The following is a 21,787-nucleotide window of genomic DNA, read 5'->3' as shown; positions in this document are numbered from 1 at the left end:
CACAGGAGGCGTAAGCACCGGCGTTCACTGCGCATCTCAGCTGAGCTCGAGACCGAGAGCGCGTTCAGTGCTGCTCAGATACGCGTTCACCATCATCATCATCATCATCATGTCTACGGCGGATCACACAGTCATGCACGGCATCTGGGGCAGTAACGCGCCCGCGGGGAACGCGATGGAGAAGCCGAAGAACAAGGGCTTCAGTCTGATCAGGATGATGTCTCTGAATTACAGAAAGGAGAACACGAATCCTCAGCAGCAGCAGCATCACAACAACATGCCCTTCTTGATCCACTGCCACATCGGCAAAGAGATCAAACACATATGCAGCAACTGTAGCCGCGGCAGCCCCGCGCAGGACGGTGAGTAACCAGCGCGTTCACCGCGCCTCAAACACAGCGAGCGACGCGACGCGAGGGGACTGACGCGCTTGCGCTCCGCGTTCACTCTGGTTTAATTCTGTGGTTTACATCGGTATGTTCATGTGAGTCTGTGTCGCGTTAAACCCTGGACGCGTTACTGTTCTTAATGCTTGGCCTAATGTACACATGTGACCGACGCGTGTGCGTCGCGGAGCGTTGCGTTGCGTTTATAATAAGGCGTGTCAAGTTCAAATACTCGGGTTTTTAAAACGGGTCTGGGTCTGGGTCTGCTTCTGTTCCTGTCCTGTGTGAACGCTGCTAAAGTGGAGTTCACAAGGGATTCGGTTTAGCTTCTGCTATATTTTTTGTATTCTTTTTTGTTTTTGGTTTATTATTGTAAACTATAAGCACACAGGTAGTGCAAAAAGTTAATTTTAGTTATTTTCCTATAACAGTTAATGAATCAGAAGTCACTCACATTCAGGGATAATAGCTTACTTCCGTGTTGCAAAATCAAGTGTCCCAGATGTGTTTAGAGTTTTCTGGCTGTTGATTAACACACAATACTGCTCTTGTTGTGAACAATTCATTCAATTAACAAATAACTTTTTTCTTTTAGTGTTGTATTTGCTCAGAAAGTAAAAGTCAGTCACAGCTTCTAGTCCATGCAGACTGTGCAGTTAGTGTTGGGGTTAACTGCTTTGATTTTCAGCATCTGATGCCATGAGTGTTGCATATTTAAGCCGATGTCAATTTAAAAAACATGAGTAGAACAGGTCGTTTATATTTAAGCTTTTTTAATGTATTTATTAAAACACAAGTTAATTCATACATGCAGTGATCCGCAGTAATAAAGCAACATGTTGAGTTTTCCAACAACAGCGATCACGTGAACAGGATTTTGAGATGCTTGTCTTTGTGTTGTGTGTGTGTTTGCCATCAAACAGTTCAACCATGTTTCTTGATGAATTTTGAGGTGAAACTACGGCTCGTAACTTTCTGTTTTCATATTTGAAAGGGCATAATGAAGATGGAGGACTAATGGGTGTTTTGGGCTTCATTGCCTGTAAGATTGCAGTGTGCTGTTGAGCTCTGTCGGTGTAGATCATGCTGTCAGACCATCAGCAAACGTGCTGTCATATTAATCCGCTGGTTTAATCCTCTTTGATTAATGTGCGTCACACGTGTTAATATGATGAGGATGGAGCTATAAATAGCCTGTGATTGGCACGTGCTGGTCTCCTTCACTGCAGATCATCTCATTGTGTCCTTGTGTTTTCCCATGAGCCGAGTGTGGAGCTGTGCTGATGGTTGGCTGTAGTGGAAGTGTGTGTGATGTGTGTCAGCAGGGACTGTATTTGACCTACTTCTGTGTGCTTCAGCAGTAGCTGCAGAAATGGCACAAAATGTGCCGTCTGAGAAATAATGCACAGGATGAATCAGCCGGCAGAAATCATGTGAAGCTGCTTGTTCCTGTGCATCAGCTTGAGTCTGTGTTGCTCTACAGCAGAGGAGGTGGAGAAACTGGCCTCCATCCACGCCGAGTCCCTGGTGTCCGGATCACACGCGGCACCCATCCACTGCAGGAGCAGGTTTGCCTCTCTGGGACGCCTCTTCAAACCCTGGAAGTGGAGGAAGAAGAAGAGCGAGAAGTTCAAGCAGCGCTCGACCGGTAAATACTTATTTATCCTACATTTATTCCATGTAGTAACAAAAATACATAAACGCTTACTACATACCAGTCAAAAGTTTTTGAACAGTAAGATTATTCTGCTCAACAAGCCTGTATTTATTTGTTTCAAAGTACAGCAAAAACAGTAACATTTTGAAATAACTGCTTTCTATTTGAATATATTTTAACATTTACTGCTTTCCATGGTCAGTCGGAGCAAAATGCTGTGCCTGGCAAGAACACAAACCTATTTCAAGCCAGTATTTGTCTCTTAAAGCGAGTGCATGATAGAGCAGAACTGATCTTCTTCTGTTTGTGCTTCATAAATCTGTTTTTAGAAAGCGGCAGGTTTTTGGTTCTGTAATATTAAACTTTTAAATCTTTGTAAATTAAAATTTCTGAAAATGAAAGTGAGACCTTAGTGAGACCCTGTCATCATGTTTCTGGTTGTTCTTCTCTGATGACGGTCCCAGATTGAAGTTCTGATAGCGGTTTGTTGGGACAGGTGAAGTGTTTTTATTGATTATGAGGATCTCAGTTGAAGGAGTGTTCTGGGTTCAGTGTGTGTTCAGCTCGACTGACAGCAGAAAACAATGTCAACTTGTCCCTTAGTTGCTTTTAAAAAGCAGAAGTCTCAGTGAGAGAACTCTTGGTCACTGCACATGTGAGGAGATTGATTTGTCCTTCATCAAAATGTTCTCTCTACAGACATGTTTGCATCTCACAGCACACTGATTCCTGAAATCCAGGCCAATCTGTTGTTGTGCTTGTGACACCGTGTGTGTGTGTGTGTGTGTGTGTGTGTGTGTGTGTGTGTACACTACGACATCCCACAGTGTTTATACACAGGAGTAAATCCAGTGAACACAGTCACTCCTGAAACAAAGACTAGAACAAGAGCTCTAAACTACAAACATTTAAACCACTTGAGCGCAGGAAAGACAGTGTGAATTCACTGCTGCGTCATAAAACACTTGATGAAGGTGATGATGATGTGTCATTCAGGTATATTAGGAGGCATAAATGAGAACATTTGCTCATGTAGTTATGGCACAAAACTGAAAATGGGGTAAAATGATAAGCATATCATGAATGTAAAACGCTAAATCAAGTATGTAAATGTATGCATTGTGATAATGAATTGGAATATGTGAATATTCAGTAATCCCAGTCGGCGTGATGTTACAGAGAGCTATCTGCGGGTCTTGAAAAGTCTTAATTCACTCTTATACAAATTAAGGTCTAAAAAGATCTTATTCAGGTGCAGAAAGTCTTAAATTCATAAAGTCATGGCATTAAATGTTGCAAGCGCTGCAAAACATGAATATCTCCCTCAATATTGTCTTGTTTTCCAGTACAAATATCTAAACATCCTTAAATCAAGATACATTTTCTGGAGAAGCAAAATGATCACATGCCCCTGGTTTCCCAGACGAGGCTTGAGACTATAGACACGCTAAAACAGAATTTGGTAACAAAACACATGGTGAGAAAAAATAAAATAGGGCTCTAAACATGGCATTTTTGTTCAACTTTTTAATAAATTGATGTGAAATATGTGAGTTTCATGATTTTAATTGGTTAGACAAGCTTTTTATGAATAAAATTCAATTTAACCATTAAAAAGGAGTCCAGAAAAATTTAAACTGAATTTGTGAAAAAATAAACTGATTTCATCGGACCCTGGACTTGACTTTCACTGGATTTACGGTAGTGTTCACTGCATATAGATCACAACACATCTGAGGAAGCGGTCCTGTCTGGCATCTGGATAATCAGCGCTCTCCAGATGTTCTTCCTCTCATGTTTGTGTGTGTTTTCAGCTCTGGAGAGGAAGATGTCGGTGCGTCAGAGCCGAGAGGAGCTGATCAAGCGAGGAGTGCTGAAGGAGATCTTTGAGAGAGGTTCTGTTCACACCTCGTGACCTCTGACCTTCATGCCATGTGTTGACTGGAGCAGTGCTGAGTTCTGACCACAGATCACACTTCAGTTTCAGTGTCCAACAACACCTAAAACCCCTTAGCTGTTATAAATCCACTGTAAACCACAGCTTCACGGGCTTATTGCTTTTATAAATCTGTTATTCCAATTACGTAGCAAGGTTTTACAAAATAAAACAAAGCAAATAAAATGTAATTATATTAATAAAAACAATATTCTTCCGCCAAACAATGTATTTCCTCAGAAGCAGCTGTGGTTGCAACACAGACGCAGAAACACAGCTGTGTGTTTATAGAGTAATTTACAACAGCCAATCAGAATCAAGGACCGGAACGATCCGCTCTATAGCATCACACTACTGAACACTGAACATGAAAACTGTGCTGTCTTCTGATTCATAACTCATTCCTAACTTTCAACATTAGCACCTCAGCTGGCATGTTCATCTGTTCAATAATCATTAGACTACAATTATGAAACATAATATTCTTTATTAATTTAACAACAAACTGAGAAATCTAATCTCCCCTGATCTTTTGACAACGATGTGGTCATTATGCTGTAAAAACCTACTGTATGTTTCAGAACTCAAATCATCTCTGTATGTCCAAAAACAGCTTTTATTGAGACCCAGCTGCTAAAAAAGGACTCCTTTTCTTCTTCCTGCTATTCTGTGATGAAAGCTGACGTAAGCAAATAAAATAATCTTTTCCCAAGATGAGCTCATGGTGAATAACTAGCTGTTCTGTCATAAGCGACGAGCGAATCACATCATAGACACTAACGAGCTGATAAGATCCGAGCAGTGATGGCCAGCTTGTCCCTAGACATGGTTCTGATAACTTAACTTCAGAAATTACTGCTGCTTCATCTCGGAAGATTAACTTCTGCTGTCTTTATTCTTCATAACTCAACAATGTGGCGACACATACCTGCGTGGAAACACACAATTATGTCAAAATACATGGTTTTGGCCAGTTACCTCAGAAACGTAGTCTTAAATGAGTTCTAAAGTCTTAAATGACCGTTAAGAGTTTGGAGGAAATGGGATGTTTGTCAGATCCGTGTCATGTGCAGCAGGTTTGAAAGAGAGCGCTGCTTTTAAAGTGAAACCTGCTCAAGTCTGTCACTGATGTAAATAAAGGAACGAAACAAAAAGAGAAATCACTCGACTGCTCAAGTCGCTGATTAATAAAGATTAATCTGTATAGCTTATGCATATGCAATCTATAGATTATGTGAAGATTGTTTTAAAATCACTTAATATTTCAGAGCCTATTAAATATTAAAAATACTGGCTTTCAATTATACTGTAATGTTGAATGGGTATAATTAATAGGGAAAATTAATTTAATAGAGACACCAGCAGCAGTATTGGTATCAATGCTTCATTAATAATAGGCTACTTAGTAAAAAGATGCCATTAAAAACATATTATAAATATACTGTCTTTAAATTAAATTATGACATTATGAATATGCCATTAATCATGATTAATTACAAAAATGTGATTTATTTTAACTTAAATTTAACTATTTAAATTTATTTTTTAATTTTAACTTTTAACTGATTTTAGATTTCAATTTAATTTCAAATTTTGTAGGTTCCCCCAGAAAGAGATTGGGACGACCCCCATCCCCTCAGCCCCTTTAAATTTTCAGTAGAAAATGTCCTTTTATTTGTAAACTGAGTGTTTGTTGGTGTGGAGATCCTGCTAGCATTATAAGTGCACCTCAGGAATCATCCTCATCTTGCAGAAATACGGCTGATTGACGTGTGTTTGTTCTGGGACAGACTCCAGATTCACGGCTGTGATGGAGAACGGACTGCCCTCAGACTGTGAGCGGCCCGCGGAGGACAGACAGAGGACCGGTCAGTGTGTGTGTGTGTTCATTATCAGCCATTGGCCTGCTTTATTACTGTGGTGGACTGATCTCTGATTCCTGATCATCATGCAGAATATCAGAGATCATTAGACATCAACCTATATTGTTTATTTATAGCTAATACTGATTATTTGAAGAACCAGTATTTATTTAATATTTCACTTGTGTTTTTGTTCAATTTCATATTCATATCTCAACAATAAAACATATAACTGCAGCAGCAATATTAACAACAGGCAAAATAAACTGACAGCCTAATGTTTTCAATGGAACATAAATAGCATTGCATAAGTGTAATCATACATTTTAAACCACAATGAAACGCAGGTGTTCACTTCAATAATTCTACACTCAGAGAAGAAACAAAGTTAACACTAGGGCTGCATGATAATGCTTAAACCGTTAATCATGATTATTTTGCTCAAAAATATAATCATCAATGATTGTCATTTTAGAATTAGTTTTACATTTCATCAGAATTATTGCTCTTTCACATTAGCACAAATCAAGAGACCGTCGACTAGCATGGCTTGCTCACACGTATGTCTGCCTGGAAGGAAACAGACTGGCTGTAGGACACTTTCATTTCAGCAGAATATCTCAATAAAGATTGCTAAATCAAACAGTTCATCAGCTCTTCTTCTGTAATGTGGATCGAGCTCGAGCACATGGTTGCCAGGTTGGGAAGATTAAGTAAATCACTGGGCAGAAAGTGTATGGATTTCAAAGAAAAGCTCTGTGATTTGGATTCCTGACATCTGGCAACCAAAAACACTGAACGCTTGCGGAGGCTTGTTTCCAATGCAACATAACTCAAAAGCCCAAATAAAATGTTTTCTGAATAAATAACCAGCGGGCAGAAATCATAGATAATTATGCTTAATAAATCTAGAGAAGCAGAAATCATGATCATGAATATAATTCATTGTGCAGCCTCACTAAACACTAAAGTGTGTGTTAAATGGCCTGTCGTCAGAATTATTTAGTTTTATGAGTCTATAAATGATGAAACCCCTGACACACTATTTTTAGTGTTTTACCGTCGGCTCAGTCACGTGTGAGGCTCTGGATTCAGATGTTGTGTGTTTTACCTCATTGTGTCAAGATAATTAAAGCACATGAAAGCACTGCTTTAGCTAACGGCTGTTTTTAATGAGTTGGGCTCAGATAACGAAGCGCTTCATGAGCTGAATAATGCTCTTTGTTCTGCTGCGTCCGGCTCTCTTTCTTCTCAGAGTTAGCAGGACAGTAGAGTCTCACGGGAGAGATGATGATGATCCTCATGTGTTTCTAACACTTTGTTCTCTCAGCTGCTGTGGACTTCCGCCTGTCTCTGGATGGAGGAGTATGTGCTCAGGACAACATGCTCAAGTCGCTCACGCTTCCTCCCAAGAAAACCGTCACCTTCCCTAGTGACCTTCAGGAGCCGCCCCCCAAACCTCAGCTCATCCATAAACAGCCTCCGGCCCTGCCGCCCAAACCCTTCTCCAGACTGACCAATCACAGCACAGGTGAGAAACACACACCTCCAGACTGACCAATCACAGCACAGGTGAGAAACACACACCTCCAGACTGACCAATCACAGCACAGGTGAGAAACAGACCTACTCCTGACTGACCAATCACAGCACAGGTGAGAAACACACACCTCCAGACTGACCAATCACAGCACAGGTGAGAAACAGACCTACTCCTGGCTGACCAATCACAGCACAGGTGAGAAACAGATCTACTCCAGACTGACCAATCACAGCACAGGTGAGAAACAGACCTACTCCTGACTGACCAATCACAGCACAGGTGAGAAACAGATCTACTCCAGACTGACCAATCACAGCACAGGTGAGAAACAGATCTACTCCAGACTGACCAATCACAGCACAGGTGAGAAACAGACCTACTCCTGACTGACCAATCACAGCACAGGTGAGAAACAGATCTACTCCAGACTGACCAATCACAGCACAGGTGAGAAACAGACCTACTCCTGACTGACCAATCATAATGTCATGATAAAGATTATTTCTCATGAAGATTTGGAAACATTCTTCAGTAACGAGTGAGCTCTGATTGTTTATATAAAACCCTTTGGTTTGAAGTCTTTGCAAACCTGAAAATGATAAATTTACCCCAATGTTGCTCCAAAGCAGCAAGACTTTCATTCATCTTCAAATGACAAATGAAGATATTTGTTTGAATATTTTCATGTGAAGTTTCAGAAAATAAAATCAGGAAAATCACTGGAAAACAAGCCTAAAATACTGAGGAGAAGTGAAGGTTCAGTAACAGTTATGTCTATATTCTGGTGTTTGGAAGCAGAGAATTAAGCCTTAAACTATTTCTTTCTTTCTTTTTATTCCTTAAATGTTCTTAACTTGGGTTTAAAGGTCTTCTAAATGGTTAGATTTGCTGTGTTGGTCATGTACGGTGTGCTCTGCGTGCTGAAGTTCAGTAAAACAGATGTTTGCAGGCAAACTTATAACGTGATTATTTTGAAGCAATTAAATATTTGAATCTGTGTTATTTTACTGTCATTGATATACTATTATAGTCTTTGTTAATATTAGCATAAGCTTTATTTATACACTTTTGTAACTTTTATTAGTTTTTTTTTTAAATATTTTATTTCACTTCAGTTCACTTTTATTTTTTCATTTGTATAAACTTCCTCTGGTTTACTCAAATGTATGTCATCTCGTCCATAGACTGCAGTGTGATCGTCACATGATGCTCAGAGGATCATGGGTATTTTCGCTGATGTGCTGTGTGTGTGTGTGTCTGTGTGTGTCTGTCTGTGTGTGTGTGTGTGTGTCTGTGTGTATGTGTGTGTGTGTCTGTGTGTGTGTGTCTGTGTCTGTGTGTGTGTGTGTGTGTATGTGTGTGTGTCCAGACTCGTCGTGTCCGCAGGGAAAGCCGTCTCCTCCTCTGCCTCCTAAGAAGCTGCTGCTGTACTCGTCGTCGTTGGGTCAGTACTCTCGCCCGCTGCAGCTGCAGTACAGCGCCGCTCACCCGTCCAGCCGGATCATCCACGAGCTGCAGAAGACGCTGGCGCTCGCCATGCAGAGGCTCGACAGGTGCCAAACACACGCTCATGATCCAGCATGCAAACAAACCACATCACATTTGATTCTGTGCTTCTCCAGTCACATCACTTACAGGCCAGAATACTGCATTTCTATACACAAAACACATTCAGAGTGTGGGATCAGTATGATTTTTAATGCTTTTCAAAAGAAGTTTCTTCTGCTCATCAAGGCTGCATTTATTTGATCAAAAATACAGAAAAAAAACAGTAATATTGTGATTTATTATTACAATGTAAATTAATGTTTTTCTGTTTTAATATCCATTAAAGTGTAATGTATTTCTGTGATCTGCAGCTGTATTTTCAGCATCATTACTCCAGTCTTCAGTGTCACATGATCTTCAGAAATCATAATAATATACTGATTTATTATTAGAAGTATATATGCTGGCAACAGTTGTGCTCCCAAATATTAGTTTTTTTGGCACCTGTGATTTCACCTTTTTTCAGGATTCTTTTAATAAAAAGTTAAAAAGAACAGAATTTATTCAAAATATAAATCTTTTCTAACAATATAAGTCTTTGCTATCACTCTTTTTCAATTTAACGTCCTTGCTGAATAAAAGTGTTGTTTTAATTAAATTTTTTTATTATTAATACTGACCCTAAACTTTTGAACTTTTGTGTATATTGTTAGAAAAGATTAATATTTTGAATTAATGCTGTTCTTTTTAAGGTTTTATTTATCAAAGAATCCTGAAAAAAGTATCACAGGTCCCCAAAAATATTAAGCAGCAGTTTCCAGCACTGATAATAAATCAGTATATTATTATGATTTCTGAAGATCATGTGACACTGAAGACTGTAGTAATGATGCTGAAAATACAGCTGCAGATCACAGAAATAAATTACATTTTAATGGATATTACAACAGAAAAACATTGTTTTACCTTGTAATAATATATTGTAGGGAATGAATCCTTACACATATATTTATTTTATTATTTAGCTTTTAGGGAATCACTCTTAAGAGTTGATCTTCATATGATTAATTGTTATTAATCAGAATGTACAACTTATGCCTTGTTAACGACTTGTCCAGCAAGCATTAATAACAGCAAGTTATCTTTTAACACGTTGTTTATTTCATTCGTGGCCAACGATTAAAATAAATCAAATAGTTAAATTGAGTTAACTTAGTTAGCTCCTAGCTGAGCGTAGGTAAAACGCGATCTTTTTGGCAAATAGTTACGACATGTAAAATCACATAGCACAGACAAGAGATTTCTAATAAAGTCAAAGTTTTATTCACTATTCTAACACAACATTAACTAGACAACATAAAACATTTATAAACACACACATACGTTGCAATGGGCTGTTATGCTCTGAAGAGAGTCTTCATTTCTAATGCTAGTGTTCAACCTGAGGGAAAATCACACGCAAGAACCCTTATCTTTACTTCTTGAAAGATAAACACCAGTTCGACAGATTTAAGAGAAAGTTGTTTTGCCTTATGGTGCGTTCACACCGGACGCGACTTGCGCGAATAAATCGCGCTATTCGCGCGTAGTTGGACGCGTGAACATTTTGGGTTTACTCGCTTCATTCGCGCGTTTACTCGCTTCATTTACTCGCTTCATTCTTTCAAAGTTTAACTGAGTCCTGGTGTTAGTTGCTTGGCTTCGCCGTGATGTTCGAGGCCTGAAGCGCTTGCAGCGGGACAATTCCAACACAAAACTTTCGGTTGTGCATCTGGTTTTAATGGGCCGATTTGGGGTCCGCCTTTTGGGCGCGTGGTCCAATCGCAAGCGTTTCTGTGGACGGAGCCCCGCCCTGCCCAGTTGCGTGTTTTGCATACATTATCTGGTTCAGTTATTCATCACATAACAACTTATTGAAAGCAAGTTTCTATCCGTTATTGTAATCATAATATATGTAAACAAATCATTTCCATTCACCATAATACTATTCATAAAATTAGCTTTCTAAAGAAACCAAACACTTATATTTTGATATGCACAAAAATACACGTGACCACAGAGGATATTACTGGGTTAAATACATTGATTAAACCATCCCAAATTCTAAACGACACAAATAGCAGGTGAACTGAACATGTAGTGATCAGGCAAACTTATACATTCTGGAAACAGGTTCACCATAGATTTAAAATAATGCAACAGCTTATAAATGTCACAAACAGAAACGTCCTTTAATATTTATCTATAAATGTATGGTGTGTAGTGTTTTGTTTTCAAGTAGAATTTCAGTCACAGGAACTTATTATAACTCGTTCCCTTTTAAAACACACAATATCCTTAAGCCAAGCTGTGGCTCCCTTTGTCCGTTTCTGTTGGTTCAGAGAACGCAACAGGAAAAAACGCATTCCTTTCTTGGGCGAACGCGAGGTCATAATGTCACTTCTTGGGGAGCTCTGGAGCTCGTCTTAGCTCCGAGTCGCTGTAAAACCTTCTTCTTCCAGACGTTTTTTCATGAATTACTGCAAACTTAATGGATAGAGGTTTAGGGAATATGGCGCCAGTAAAGTTTAGGCTCCGGGAAGAGGAGTTCTGTTTTCTTTCAAAATGACAAAACGTGAATTTCCTGAGCTGGACCCTGGTTTATGATCCCAGGAAGAAAAGGGGAGTTCGGAGCGATGGGTTCTGCTGGAATGCAAGCTTTGATCCATGCTTGCATCAGGAATGTGTTGAAACTAGATGTGTGGTATCCTGATCAGGCATTACAATATCATAAATATGACTTTTTTTCTGTATTTCTAATCAAATAAACGCAGTCTTGATGAGCATAATAAACTTCTTTAAAACCCGTTGAAGATGCACCTGATCCAGCAGAGGACTCAGAGAAGCTGCTGCGGGAAACGTGACCAAAGCTGGAGAATGATTCATGTTCAGCACTTCCAGCAAACTCATAAAGCATAAAGCTCAATGCAGCTTGTGTTGTCAGACATGTTTCCTCAGTGCTTAACTTCACTTCAGTGTCCTTTCCTGAAGAGGTTATGCCGTTATTTCACTAGTCCTGATAGCTAGAGAGTTTCCTTGAACTTCACCGACTGAATCAAACAGACAGAACTACAGAATAAAGTGCAATCATTCTCATTTTTTTAAAGCAATAATTCTAACATCGGTTTAAAATTCTAAATATAACACAAGTGATTGTATTTTTATGGAAACACTAACAATAAAGTAAGTAACTGTTAGTTAAACCGTAACATTGAGTCTGTGCTTGTGTGTTTTATTAGCGTTTTTAATTTAGTGAATCAAATTTTTGGTGTAAAATTGCAAGCAAGCAGTTGTTTTTTGTTTTAGAATGTAATTTAACCATTTTAAACAGAATGTATTTACATACATATATTCACTAGATAGGCTTCAAATTACACATTGTTTGGAGGACAACATTGGGAAGGATCACGAATAACATTTTTAGTATGGATTAAATTAATTATTTTTATTGAAATGATTACGTTTTAACTCTTTCCCCGTCAGTGTTGTTTTAAAAATTGCCAAAGTGCATCAGCATTTTTTTATCTTTTTCACAAAAATCGTCTTTGCTGCAAGAATATTTCGTATGAATTTGTAAACAGTCAATATGTCAAAAGACAGAACAAAACCTCTGCTTTAAAAAAAATATTGTAGCTACATTCATTCTTTTTTATCAAAGAACACACATGGGTTTATTTCACCCCCCCCCCCCCCCCCCCCAAAAAAAAGACATCGAATAAAAAGCTGAGAAGATAGAAGACAGTGTTTTTGTCAAAGACTATGTCTGGATAAGAGTCAGAGTCATTATCAAAACAGATTTTCGAGTAGATGAAGTCCATCAACACCCCCATAGTGTCGTGTACCTCTTTATGGGTTTATTATTTCATTCAGTAACATTAGTTCTGATTTATATGCTGTTGAATGTTTGAAGATCACGTTAGCTCACATGTGCAGAAACAAAGCTGATCATCTTTACTTGTTTTTGGATGCGGAGATGCGGTTCTCTTTCAAAAGGTCTGTAACAGCACCCCCTACAGTGTATCTGTGAAAACATGGAAAGAAATGAATGGAAAGCGGAGTCAATGATCAGAATAAGCATCAGTTGTGTGACTGGTACTGTACGGTCATGAGGTGGAGTAGATGTTGATGTCATGGTGATGCTCAGATGCAGATATCTACCACAGTGTGGGACCTTTTTGGACGCTTCTTTTCAACAAATGCTCTTTTTGCATTGAGTTTTTTCTGAGGTCTGAAACTTGCAATAGTCTATGTTATAATAGAACAAACTCGTATATGTCCAAAGATCATTATCATCATCCAGTGACAGACAGACGGCAGAATATTCCTGGAGCTGCGCTCGCTGACCCAGCACAGACTCATGGCTCAGTTAACCAGCGCTCACTGAAGGACTGCCAGCCGCTGCAGGTGTTAGATAAGGTCTATCTGACCCAGTACTGCGGCAGTCAGCTCACACAATCTCACTCACTGCAGGCCTGTGTCATACTGACAGAACATCAGAGCTGTTTTTCTAGGGTTTGGTCTCTAATGATGTTACACAAAATTTAGCTGAGTGTATCTTGGCTATTTCAGGCCTGTCGTGGACAGCTGGCATATTCTTTGTATTCATTGCAGCAGTGACAGAAACAAACTTTTCCATTAAAATTGTTCTTTCTGTAAAGAGAGTGACCTATTCAGTGTCCGCTTCCCCATCATTAAAACAGTATTATGATAGACTGTGTTGATCAGATCTACTCTTATATTCAACCCAGGCTCACTGAAAATATGTGCTTGTGGTGACGTTTCTGCTAAACCAATGTTACGTGTCGTATTGCACTTTCACAGGAGTTTCAAAGTGAGTGGCACTAAAACATACATTGAGTACGTGACCGTGGCCATGTCTTTATTCGCTGCTTCAGACACATATTGCAGCGGTTCAGAATTCAAATGTCTAGGGAGTGTCACCAAAGCTTAGTGCTCTAACGTGTTGGATAAATAACATTCCCACTACACCTAAACCTATCTGATAGTGTTAACAAATGCAAAAGTGACACACAAATGCATTTGTTGATGCAACCGTGCTATTTTAACTTCCGCACAAGTGCAACACTACCGAGCACACCTGCAGTGTTAGAAAACCCATACATAGGAAGCTGTATGCGAAACACTAATGTTCAGAAGTATCAGTTTTCAAATCTCTCAGTATGTTGAAATAGATGTGAGGTCATAACATATGCTGCAAGGAATTGAGTGAAAATGAGGCTTTCTTAATCAACTTTGGCCCTGTAAATCATGTTTTGCTGTAAGATACATGGGTAGAGGCGTGTATTACCAATGAGCCCGAGTAGCTTATATCTTAACAGTTAGTTGAGGTGCTGGAGTCTGATTGGCTGATCAGTGTGTAATAGTGCTGAGGTTTCACTGCATTGCATTAATCTGTGTTCAGAGACTGTTCGTCTGGGTGTTAGAGGAGGGATTGTACATTGCAGACTCTTTCTGCAGTTGCACAGATACACCAGTAGGTGACGACAAGTGACTATGAAAGAGTCATTGAATTATTCACTCAACCGATTTGTTCAAAACACTGATGAATTCACTGCTCTTCATCAGCTTTAACGTCTCAGTGTTTGGTGGATGTGTGATGTATGGTGAAGTGTGTATCACAGATGTTTTGAGATCATCCTAGAGAGCATCTGTCCCAGAAGTCTGTGCTGTCACATGACTGCTGGTGTGTTGTGTTCCTGTAGCTCTGCGGTTCACGCGGGTCAGTACAGCGCTCCTCTCCCGGCCGTGGTGATCGACTGCGACGATGATAAAGAGAACATCTCCAACGAGTCTGACTATGAGGACCTGCCCAGCATGTATAAGGATGAAGAGCAGGAGGAGGATGAAGATGAGGACGACGACGATGACTCGCTCTTTACAAGTTAGTCTTGAAACTGTTTGTGTTTGCTGGTTAGTAATGATGGGTTACGCAGAGGCAGATTCATAGATTTGTGCTTTTGTAATGAGGCAGTCAGGGCTCATTGTGTGTGTGTGTGTGTGTGTGTGTGTGTGTGTTCAGACACACTGGCGCTGAAGATCTTGAGGAAGGACTCTCTGGCGGTGAAGCTGAGTAACAGGCCGTCTCAGAGAGAACTGCAGGAGAAGAACATCTTACCTGTACAGACGGATGAGGAGCGACTGCAGTCCAGACAGCTCATCGGCACCAAACTCACACGGTACACACACTCTCTCTCTCATACACACACTCATACACACTCACTCTCTCACACACACGCTCACGCACCCACACACTCACTCGCACTCACACACACACACACACACACACACACACACACACACACACACCTGAGCACGAGATGAGTCAAATACTGCAGAAAGCCATTCAAGGAAATATCCTGTGTATGCTGATGACATCATTGACTGTCATTATTACAGCGTGATAATCACTGATTGTCATGTGTGTCATAAACACTGTGTTACTGCAGTTATCTGAAGAGCCAGACGTTTGCAGCTGTAAAGCGATGCTCAATTTCTCATATTTGTAGTTTTTGGTCTATTTTACTTCCATATCACGTCTTCTTTCAGACCAGTGGAACGAAAACATCTAAAATACACAATTAAATGTTTATTTTATTGCACTTTATTTGCATCTACGTTACACCACACGTTACAGTTTTACTCCTCTCTATATTCTGACGGTTTCTTCGTACATATTTATCCTAAAACAGTGAAAATGTGTTTGTTTGCTCTTTGTTTGTTGACAGTATTTTCAGATTTCTAGAGTGATGAAAAGAGAAATCTAAAATCCCCTCTGGATAAACCTTTAACTCCATTATAAAAGTTAAAATCGTTTACCATTTTTACAGAATTGTTGAAGACATAAATATACAGTATTTGAAGTACAGTACATGAAGCAAACAGGTTGTAAAGACAATAGAGCAGTGGAGGGCATGAAAGAATGGTTTGTAAATATTGTACATTTGTGTGTGTGTGTGTGTGTGTGTGTGTGTGTGTGTGTGTGTGTGTGTGTGTGTGTGTGTGTTGAACAGGAGACTGAGCCAGAGACCCACGGCTGAAGAGCTGGAGCAGAGGAACATCCTCAAACGTGAGTCCAGAACCCAGAGAGACACTTACACACCAATGTTTACTTCCCATGATGCAGTCTGTTCCTCATGGATGAAACCAGGTCCTCACATGTCTGAAGGAAACAGGTTGTGAAGAGCGGTTCATGATGACTGTAATGTGAAGTAATCTCGATTCAGCCTTTAACACCGTATGTGTGTGATGTGAACTCAACACCTCTGACCTTTGACCTCTGACCCGCAGCTCGTAATGAGCAGGAGCAGATGGAGGAGAAGAGAGAGATCAGACACCGGCTCTCATGCAAGGTATGGTGTGTGTGTGTGTGTGTGTGTGTGTGTGTGTGTGTGAGAGTGAATGAATGAATGAGTGAGTCTGTGTGTGTTGATACATGCTGAGTGTGTGTGTGTGTGTGTGTGTGTGTGTTGATACATGCTGTGTGTGTGTGTGTGTGTTCATACATGCGGTGTGTGTGTGTGTGTGAGTGTGTTGATACATGCTGTGTGTGTGAGTGTGAGAGTGAGTGAGTGAATGAGTGAGTCTGTGTGTGTTGATGCATGCTGAGTGTGTGTGTGTGTGTGTGTGTGTGTGTTACATGCTGTGTGTGTGTGTGTGTGTGTTGATACATGCTGTGTGTGTGTGTGTGTGTGTGTTGATACATGCTGTGTGTGTGTGTGTGTGTGTGTGTGTGTGTGTTGATACATGCTGTGTGTGTTGATACATGCTGTGTGTGTGTGTGTGTGTGTGGGTGTGGGTGTGTGTGTGTTGATACATACTGAGTGTGTGTGTGTGTGTGTGTGAGAGTGAGTGAGTGAATGAATGAATGAGTGAGTCTGTGTGTGTTGATACATGCTGAGTGTGTGTGTTGTTTCAGCTGAGTCAGAGGCCTACAGTGGAGGATCTGCGTCGAGCCAGGATCCTGATCCATTTCTGTGATTACGTGGAGGTGGCAGACGCTCAGGACTACGACAGACGCACAGACAAACCCTGGATGAGACTCACGGCGGCCGACAAGGCAAGTGTGGAGGACGCTCAGATGAGTGTTGGGTGTGTGTGTGTGTGTGTGTGTGTGTGTGTTGTGTGTGTGTGTGATGAGACTCACGGTGGCTGACAGGGCGAGTGTGGAGGACGCTCAGATGAGTGTTGGGTGTGTGTGTGTGTGTGTGTGTGTGTGTGTGTTGTGTGTGTGTGTGATGAGACTCACGGTGGCTGACAGGGCGAGTGTGGAGGACGCTCAGATGAGCTGTGATTGAGATGTGATCAGTACTGTGGGTTTTCATTAGTGATGCATCAACACTTCAACAGCTGGAGAGTTTTGATGAACGGAGATCTTTTAGCCTGTGCTGTTTTCAGTTGATTTGTGAACAGTAAACAGTATTTGAAAACTCCACTAAACACTATTTGTAGCTTCTGCCATCCAATAATCACAAGTTTTTTATTTGTCACTTTTGATAAGAAACAAGTGTATATATATATATATATATATATATATATATATATATATATATATATATATATATATATATATATATATATATATATATATATGTGTGCAATATATTACTTATTGATTATATTATACTTAACCTGTTGACATTATTTAATGTATATTTGAATAAATCTGTCATTTAAATTTTTATATTTTAGCAATACATTGGAATGGATAATTATATTAGAAAAGAGATTTAAAAAAAAAACTGATGTGAAATTTAAATGTTTGTGTTGATTATTAAATAAATTTCATTTATTAATTGATTGTTAAATACATTTTATTTTCCATTAAACTTTTTTTTTTTTGGCTAAATTAAAACTTTAATTATGTTTTGCTGGAAAAAAAAAAAAGTATTGCATCGGCACTTTTCATGCCAGAAGCAAGGCAAAGCACATTTGACAAATAAAACAGATATCCTACAGGACAGAACTTCAGCTGCTTCACAAAAGCATCACGCTGAACATTATGTGATTTATTCTGTTGGAAGTTTGCATTGATATTAATAAATGTTAATAAAACACTTCCCGAGTGTTATAGGCCCTGTTCTGGTGTTTTATAATCACTCGGTTACGATGTTGTATGCAAAAGTGTTTAGTCACTAAAATGATTAATAATGTGAAAATGAGTAGAACTGAGTGAACAATGTGTGCGAGTAGCAGGTAACTCAGTCATCAGGTGAAACCATGCTTCACATCGAGCAACACGTGCACCTGTTCAGATCAGAACTCTGAGCTCGTGTTACGCAATGATCCTGCATTATATAAATGAAGGGACCGCTCAGACCAGAGGATTTAATCAGAGCTGAAGCGTGCAGTGTTTGTGAGCCTCTTCAGACAGCTGGAGTGACGTGTGTGTGTGTGTGTGTGTGTGTGTGTCGCTGCAGGCAGCCATCAGGAAAGAGCTGAATGATTTCAAGAGCAATGAGATGGAGGTGCATGAGTCCAGCCGCCATCTGACCAGGTGAAGCAGCTTCATCTCACACCTGCTTATTGAACTGCTGCATACAACCAGTAACTTCATATTAAAGGGACAGTTCACCCAAAAGATACAGTTCTGTCATTACTTACTCACCCTCATCTTGTTCCAAACCTGTATGGGTTTCTTTCTTCTTCTAAACATAAAAGAAGATATTGTGAAGAAGTCGGGTAGCTGAATAGTTTCTGGTCCCAATTTGTATTTGTGGGTGAACTCTCAAGTGATATGTGAATCTCAAGTGAATCTCTTTAAGTGATATGTTGAACCTGTCTGTATAATCTGTTTCGCCAATATAAGCAGCCAGCAGAACTGCTGTGTTTCATTCCTGAATTAATTTGCATTAATGAAAGACTGGTTGAGTGAATGATTCAATGAGTCAGGAACGAGTCACTTGCTTCATTCCTGAATGATTCAATCCTTTTGAACAAGTGAAATGATTCAGTGATTCACTCATTAAGACAGTTACTTGCCGTCATCTAGTGGTGCTTTTAGTTTCATATTCAAAACCATAAGCTGACACACAAGCTCCAGAAACACAGAAAGTGATGTTGCTGCTCAGTGTTTGCAGACAGTGCTGTGATTGATCACTGGCGCTCAGTGCTGTGTAGTGACTGATCACAGCTCATCTGGATTATATCAGCAGACTGCAGTTGGTAAGTAATCTGGCGTGGTCCTCTGTGTGTGGCAGGTTTCACCGGCCGTAGAGGAGCAGTGGAGACGTCTGAGGTGCTTCTGCAGAACTGACCCTCACCCATCGTCCGGCTGCGAGCGGCTCTCTGAAGCACTATTGCACTGACTGCATTCACACCAGCACCAGCGCTTTCACGAGCGGTTCCCACGATCCGTGGTGCTGGTGTTTCCAGGGTTTGCTTCACACCATCATCTTCTGCGGCAAACTGTGACTCGACACTCATTCACATCTATATGAAGTCTTTTCTTCATCAGGGCCTGAGAGACTCATGTCACGTCTGTGTTTGTATATCGAAGGCTCTCTGTGTTTGTCCTACATGTGTGTGGATTATGATTGTTTTAAGATATTTTTAGACCATTTTTCTAGAGTAACTTCACATCATTTGCATGCTTGTTTTGCATTCTTGTGATGCCTGTCAGCAAATGTCCTGAAGGTCTTTGTTTTATTCATGTTTTTCCTTTTTCTTTTGCCTGTTATTTTTGCTTTATATGATTTATTTTTAAGTTAAATACATTTTAACATTCTCTCGCACTGTTTATTGGAATCACAAACAACTTTTTTCAAGCGGCCATCATCATGCTTCTGAAGTCACAGAGGTTGAGAGTTATAACAGGTGGAGATGTGTTAACAGACGTGTGATCATCGCTCAGTTTCTCTGGATGTTTGACTCTTGTCCTCATTGGTGCAGTGTGGCGCTTGCAACGCCAGGCTCACGGGTTCGAGTCCCATGGGAACCACCAGGTTATTGAATGCTTGAGCATCTGCTCTATTCTTACATTTGGAAGGATGTTGGTTTCCTTTAATGTAAATGATTAAGTTGCACAGACGAGTCACGGCGAGGGTTGAAACTCAGACTAATGTAATAGAAACGGCAGATCAACCTTTCCAAATCGATTCTTATTTTAATACTCAAACATCCAGTGGATGAAGCTACAATCATATTCTGCATGCACTTTAATGATATGCACAATGTTTTTTTATTTTTTCATCATTTGAAGTAGAATTGAGTTGATTTATTGATCCCTCATGTTAAACTAAAGTCCTGAAATGAGAGACTTTCTCTGTGAATTTTGATCCTAAACTGAAACCAATGGTGAAGGATGTGAAGCTCAGCATTCCCCCACATCAAAATGAGTTTAATGAATCTCTCGTGATGCTCAGGTAGCAAGATGTTCATCCAGGACAATGTGACGATCAAACAACATCAGTGGAGGGAAAGATCCAGCAAGAACATTTTCACCAGGACTGCTTCCAAACGGTGACGTGGTTCTGGGAGTGGTTTTGACACGAACGCCTCAAACATCTAACATCAGTGCCACTGAACTCAACCCGTGTGGAAAAACTGAACCTTTCAAGGAACTAAATCATCTTTTTAACAATAGTGTGATTTTGAGAACTTTTAGAAACTGCATGAGTTTATATGAGTGAGCGACGAACCGTCCTGAAGCATTGTGTCTCCGAGGGACGCCATGATTTCAGCAATAAACCTGCGTGAGTGTGTGTGTGTGTGTGTGTGTGCGTGCATGTTTACGTGGTTTATGAGGACACAAATGTGTATAATGACATGGGTATGACAGAGGTATTACAATATGAAGGTGGTTTATGAGGACACTGCCTATGTCCCCGTAATTCAAAAGGCTTAAAAAACATACTAAATGGTGTTTTTTTGAAGATCTAAAAATGCACAAAGTCTCCTGTGAGGGCTAAGTTTAGGTGTAGGGTTGGTGTAGGGCAATAGCACACACAGTTTGTTCAGTATAAAAACCTTTACGCCTATGGAGAGTCCCCATAAACCACAAAAACCAACATGTGTGTGTGTGTGTGTGTGTGTGTGTGTGTGTGTGTGAGAGTGTGTGAACTGAAACACCATCAAGAATATTAAAGATCCGAATCAAAGCCTCCAGGTGTTTGTCATTTACAAACAAACGTTATCATTAAAACAAAAGGCCTTCACAGTACAAACATATATTAAAAGTGTAGGAATTATAAACGTATTAGAAACTCAGTGATTAATTCCTCAAAATGTTCTCATGATGAAACTGTCACATTTAAATAAAGAAGGAAGAGGAAAACAAGAAGGAGTTTGCATCCTTTGGGAAACTGGAGTAAGAGCCACATGGTTTATTTATAGTCCATATTTACACATTTATTTTTATCACTTTTATAAAATATGTATTAATCCATATCTTAAAACTTTTTTTGTTCAATGCTCACAGTTCTCTATTATATTTAATTTTTTATTCCCATAATTATGTGTTTGTCCATAATTACACACAAAAGTGTGTAATTTTTTGCTTTACATTATTTTGTTAAATGCCTTGATTTTTCCTTCCTTATGTTTCTTCTGATTGTTTTGAGGAAGACCTTGCACCCATTTCTTGCACCTTTTTCACATCTGCACCTAATTATCGGCACATTATTTCAGTTTTTTCAGAGCTGGTGAGGAATCAGATCAAGTCGATCTCACACTCAGAGATGAACGTGAGGGTTCTGATCTCCGTGTCCAGCTCCTCTTGCGCAGGTATCTCTATCTGACAGCAGGTGAAGTATCTGACCCCCACGGCTCTCCGTGAGGGACCGGCCTCATCTTCAGAGACGCTTTCTGCTTTAGCTTGTTTTAGGCAGCTCTTGTTAGGCGCGGGACGGCCCAGGACTT

At 39.9% G+C, this 21,787-nt stretch overlaps 1 protein-coding gene across 2 annotated transcripts; it reads left to right on the top strand.

The window, feature by feature from the left end:
* Positions 1-21,199, top strand: LOC306881383 (phosphatase and actin regulator 1). Of its 2 annotated transcripts, none has more exons than XM_079435471.1 (13): positions 1-362; positions 1,870-2,034; positions 3,858-3,938; positions 5,770-5,847; positions 7,172-7,372; positions 8,754-8,937; positions 14,635-14,813; positions 14,952-15,108; positions 15,943-15,998; positions 16,220-16,281; positions 16,848-16,992; positions 18,353-18,425; positions 19,129-21,199. In XM_079435471.1, the coding sequence occupies exons 1-13, from the start codon at positions 110-112 to the stop codon at positions 19,142-19,144; spliced, it is 1,650 nt and encodes a 549-aa protein (XP_079291597.1). In that variant the 5' UTR covers positions 1-109; the 3' UTR covers positions 19,145-21,199. The 2 variants fall into 2 exon arrangements, with proteins under 2 accessions (XP_079291597.1, XP_079291598.1); XM_079435472.1 differs by having other exon boundaries at positions 40-362; positions 1,873-2,034.
* The last annotated feature ends 588 nt before the right edge of the window (positions 21,200-21,787 follow it).

Source organism: Barbus barbus (assembly GCF_936440315.1).
Source record: "Barbus barbus genome assembly, chromosome: 15".
NCBI classification, from domain to species: Eukaryota; Metazoa; Chordata; class Actinopteri; order Cypriniformes; family Cyprinidae; genus Barbus; species Barbus barbus.
The sequence above is the reverse complement of the archived record's forward strand: the minus strand, read 5'-3'. Positions and strand labels throughout refer to the sequence as shown.

Coding starts and splice junctions, on each gene's coding strand:
- LOC306881383 (XM_079435471.1), top strand. CDS start 110: ATGTCTACGGCGGATCACACAGTCATGCACGGCATCTGGGGCAGTAAC. Junction 2,035..3,857: donor GTTCAAGCAGCGCTCGACCG/GTAAATACTTAT, acceptor GTGTGTTTTCAG/CTCTGGAGAGGAAGATGTCG. Junction 8,938..14,634: donor GCCATGCAGAGGCTCGACAG/GTGCCAAACACA, acceptor GTGTTCCTGTAG/CTCTGCGGTTCACGCGGGTC.